Genomic DNA, 3,635 nt, shown 5'->3' with positions numbered 1-3,635 from the left:
CTTCAGTTACGGTCTTGTAATGGCGAAACTCCCTTAGGGTTCAGCCTGCTACAGTAGCAATGCCCCAAACTCATGCTATTGGTTATGGAAAGTGATTGACAGATCTGAGCAGACACTCTCAATGGTGCTTGACGTTAACACTTCTGGCATAGTAGCCAACGAACTAGGTTAAGAGAATGTATTTTACCAATAAAATATCAATAAATAAATAAAATCTTTACCTTTAAGAAATTGTAAATGTGTGTGTGTGTGTGTGTGTGTGTGTGTAGTGATATTTCTATATTCATGCCATGCTTAATGCAGTCAAAACATGTAGATACAACATCTACCAGCAGGTGCTTATGGGACAAAAGATGATGCTCTGTCTTTTATTTCTCTGGACCCTGCTGATGGTTTTGCATAAGCATTAAAAAAACAGCTGGAGCATTCACTATGTCATCACTCTGCTTTCCATAATGAGGCTCCCATGTCACTTTTACTTGAACTAGCGATACAATCACAACGCCACTAAAGCAGAAGAACAGAGCTCTTTTATGAAGCTGAATCCAGATTCATTTTCTGAAGGGAAAAGTGGTGAAAATGAAGCTTCTCCTTAATTTGCTCGCAATGATCCTGTTTTTACTCGACAATGGTAAGACCTTTATTTGTTACAATATCTGATATATTTGAGACCCTTGTAGGTCTTCACTGGTCAGACGAAGTCTGAGGATTGAAACATGCACAAAGATAATTCAATTTACTTTATCATCGTAACTTCAACTCCTGGTTCAGCTCATCTCTGGCTTTACTCAGTCAACTTTCTGGCTGATAGAAGACTGTTAAACCAGTTTTGGGTACCAGGCATGACTTGTTTTGGGTTGGTTGAGACATGGGTGAGATTTTTTTGGGTGTTAGACAATTAGTTGTTCTGTTAGCACACAAAATGAGTATTTTCTGACAGAATCTAGCATCCAGGCCTGGATCTGATATTTCTGCATAATCTGTTTGGATTGCATGTATTGTTGAAGATCATCTGTGAGACTCAAGTATTTTTGTCTGATGAGTGAATGTGAATGTGTCTTCTGCTGTTTGTTTACATGTGTTTTGAATTGCTACTCAACATTTTTGTGATAGGGGAAAATGTAATTTTCTCAGCACTTTTTGCTTGGCTTATGCTAACTGACTGCTTGTTCTTCAGGTGCATCTGGTGTTGGTAAAGATGAAGTGTTTGTGTCACTGAAGGAGGGGGATTTAGTCAGTTTTCACACCAGTGTTAAAACAAGTCAACAAAATTATATTAAATGGTATTTTAATGACACTTGCATCGCTAAAATCAGTGGAAATCTCAGTCATATCTGTACAGATGTTCAGTGTGATAATAGCACTGAGAGATTCAGAGACAGACTGACGCTGGACAACCAGACTGGATCTCTGACCATCAGAGATATCAGAACCACAGATTCTGGACTTTATAAACTACAGATGAACAGCAGCAACACATGCAGTGAAAAAAACTTTAATGTTACTGGTGAGTTATTTAATGAATGTTAAAATGCAGTTTATAAAAGTATTTAATTGTACTGTCCATTGCTTACACATTACACCTCTATTTTACTAGAAAACCATCATTAATAATGATTGATAAATAAATAAATAAATAAATAAGTGAATTTTAATAAACTTGAATCTAAAGTTCAGTTAAATGTTCAATTGACTTTCTGGCCAGTAAAATGACAACTAACAACTAATGAATTGTGGTTCGTAAAGCAACATGTACGTTTGTTATTTGAAAACTCAATTTAACACTTACAAGTAATAGACAATGATGTGCAACATAATATAATAAGCTGGTTTCTATTAAAAGCTCCATTTTTCTAGCACCTAAAGGGTCCTTGCACTAGAAAACAAAAACACTGAAGACCTGTGCAATACATTATTAAACAGCTTATTTTGATTGAACTAAAGTCCCATTCAAACTAGGACAATAACTATAATGACTGCAATATTAGTGTGTACAGAAACATACAATATCATTCTGTTTATTAAAAAAGAGTTGCAGTTTTGTCATCTGCTGCATACTTACATTTTGGAATAAATACATACTTTTTTTTGAATATATACATACTTATTTTTTTAGGTGTGCATCTTCATGATTATTGTTATAGCTATCCTTTGTTGTGAAAGGGCCTTAAGCCATTTCCATTGGCAAGCTGTTAGTTTTAACAATGCTTTTCAAAAGAAGCTGCAGTTGAGTTCAGATGAAGTTGAATCACGTCATCCGACCAGCTTCTATTATTAAATACCAAACAAAATGATCCTCCAGCAGCTGTTGGTTTGTATTTCAGGTGTTTCTTCTACTGAACACAATCAGATGAAACATGTGATAAACGGAGAATCTGTCACTTTAGAATCTGGTGAAAAAGAAAACACTAATGTTATGACATGGCATTTTAATGACATTCCCATTGCGAAAATGACTGGAAATCAGAAGAGAATCTGTACAGATGATCTGTGTAATAATGGTACTGAGAGATTCAGAGACAGGCTGAAGCTGGAAAAGGATGGTTCTCTTATCATCACAAACACCAACATCGCAGACTCTGGACTTTATAAACTAGAGATTATCATCAGTAACAGCAGTTTTTGTATCACTAGACTGAGGTGGAGATTCAGTGTCACCGTCTTCTGTGAGTATATTATTCAGTCATTCGAAGTATTTGTTTCGTGTCCCGTCTTAGATCTGTGATGATTTTTAACCAATATTGCTAAAACAACTTATTCTGCCATTTATTAGTTAAATAAGTATCATGACCAAATTAGTAAATTGTAAATATCAGTCCAAAATATTCTTAAATACTACATGGATTATCATTCACTCTGTAATAACTGACTGTCTTCAGTTCCTGCAGTGGGAATATGTGTTGCTGTTGTTTTTCTGCTGATTGCTGCAACTGTAACTGCTGGTGTGATTTACTGTCGCCACAAGAAATATAAACCGCAATTAAAGAAAATGTAAGTATTACATACATCTAATTTAACAAGATATGACTTACTGTTCATCAGTCATCCTCATGACTTTTACCATTTGTGGATCTGTTTTTTCTTACAGAAGAATGATATTCATAACTCGCCACCGAATCCGAAAGACATTGCTTATGGGACTTGGTATGACGTTAAATCAGACTCAGGACGAGGCTGCTTATATGATAATGTAATGCCATTGAAAATGTTGATAATTTCTTTGAAAGAAACATTAGGAAATGACAGAGAGACGAGGAGCTGACACTGCACTGTTTGGAGAAATTGACCAGTTAATTATTCATTTATAGCTGTTTTGTGTATTAATGTGGCCATTAAAAAATAAATAAATAAACAGTATTGGTGAAACACTTCGGTGAAAGTATTTATGATGTTCAGTTTCTGTAATAAAGCCAGACAGGCTGGTTGTATAAGACTTGTAGGGTTTTAGGTCAAATTTAAGTGATTCAATTGGGAATCGAATCCAAACTTAGGATATTCTTACAACTTTGGGTGTTTATATTATGTATATATTATTGCTAGGTAGCAAAATCTAGGGCACAGGCATTACCTTGTGAACAGAAAAAAAACAAGACAATGTTCTTTTCAATGAAACAAGAATTTATTGAACTAGATAC

The 3,635-nt window shown here is 34.9% G+C and overlaps 1 protein-coding gene across 2 annotated transcripts; it reads left to right on the top strand.

The window, feature by feature from the left end:
- The first annotated feature begins 467 nt into the window (after nt 1-467).
- On the top strand, nt 468-3,357 carry LOC127154225 (uncharacterized). Of its 2 annotated transcripts, none has more exons than XM_051095639.1 (5): nt 468-631; nt 1,178-1,507; nt 2,325-2,666; nt 2,889-2,991; nt 3,089-3,357. In XM_051095639.1, exons 1-5 carry the CDS (start codon nt 580-582, stop codon nt 3,192-3,194), a joined length of 933 nt encoding a protein of 310 aa, XP_050951596.1. In that variant the 5' UTR covers nt 468-579; the 3' UTR covers nt 3,195-3,357. The 2 variants fall into 2 exon arrangements, with proteins under 2 accessions (XP_050951596.1, XP_050951595.1); XM_051095638.1 differs by having other exon boundaries at nt 2,880-2,991.
- Nucleotides 3,358-3,635: the final 278 nt, after the last annotated feature.

This window comes from Labeo rohita, chromosome 22 (assembly GCF_022985175.1).
Source record: "Labeo rohita strain BAU-BD-2019 chromosome 22, IGBB_LRoh.1.0, whole genome shotgun sequence".
Classification (NCBI taxonomy): Eukaryota; Metazoa; Chordata; class Actinopteri; order Cypriniformes; family Cyprinidae; genus Labeo; species Labeo rohita.
The sequence above is the reverse complement of the archived record's forward strand: the minus strand, read 5'-3'. Positions and strand labels throughout refer to the sequence as shown.

Excerpts from the sequence above, each read along its gene's own strand:
- LOC127154225 (XM_051095638.1), top strand. The coding sequence starts at position 580 with ATGAAGCTTCTCCTTAATTTGCTCGCAATGATCCTGTTTTTACTCGAC. Across the intron at positions 632-1,177 it reads CCTGTTTTTACTCGACAATG|GTGCATCTGGTGTTGGTAAA; the intron begins GTAAGACCTTTA and ends CTTGTTCTTCAG. Across the intron at positions 1,508-2,324 it reads AAAAAACTTTAATGTTACTG|GTGTTTCTTCTACTGAACAC; the intron begins GTGAGTTATTTA and ends TTTGTATTTCAG.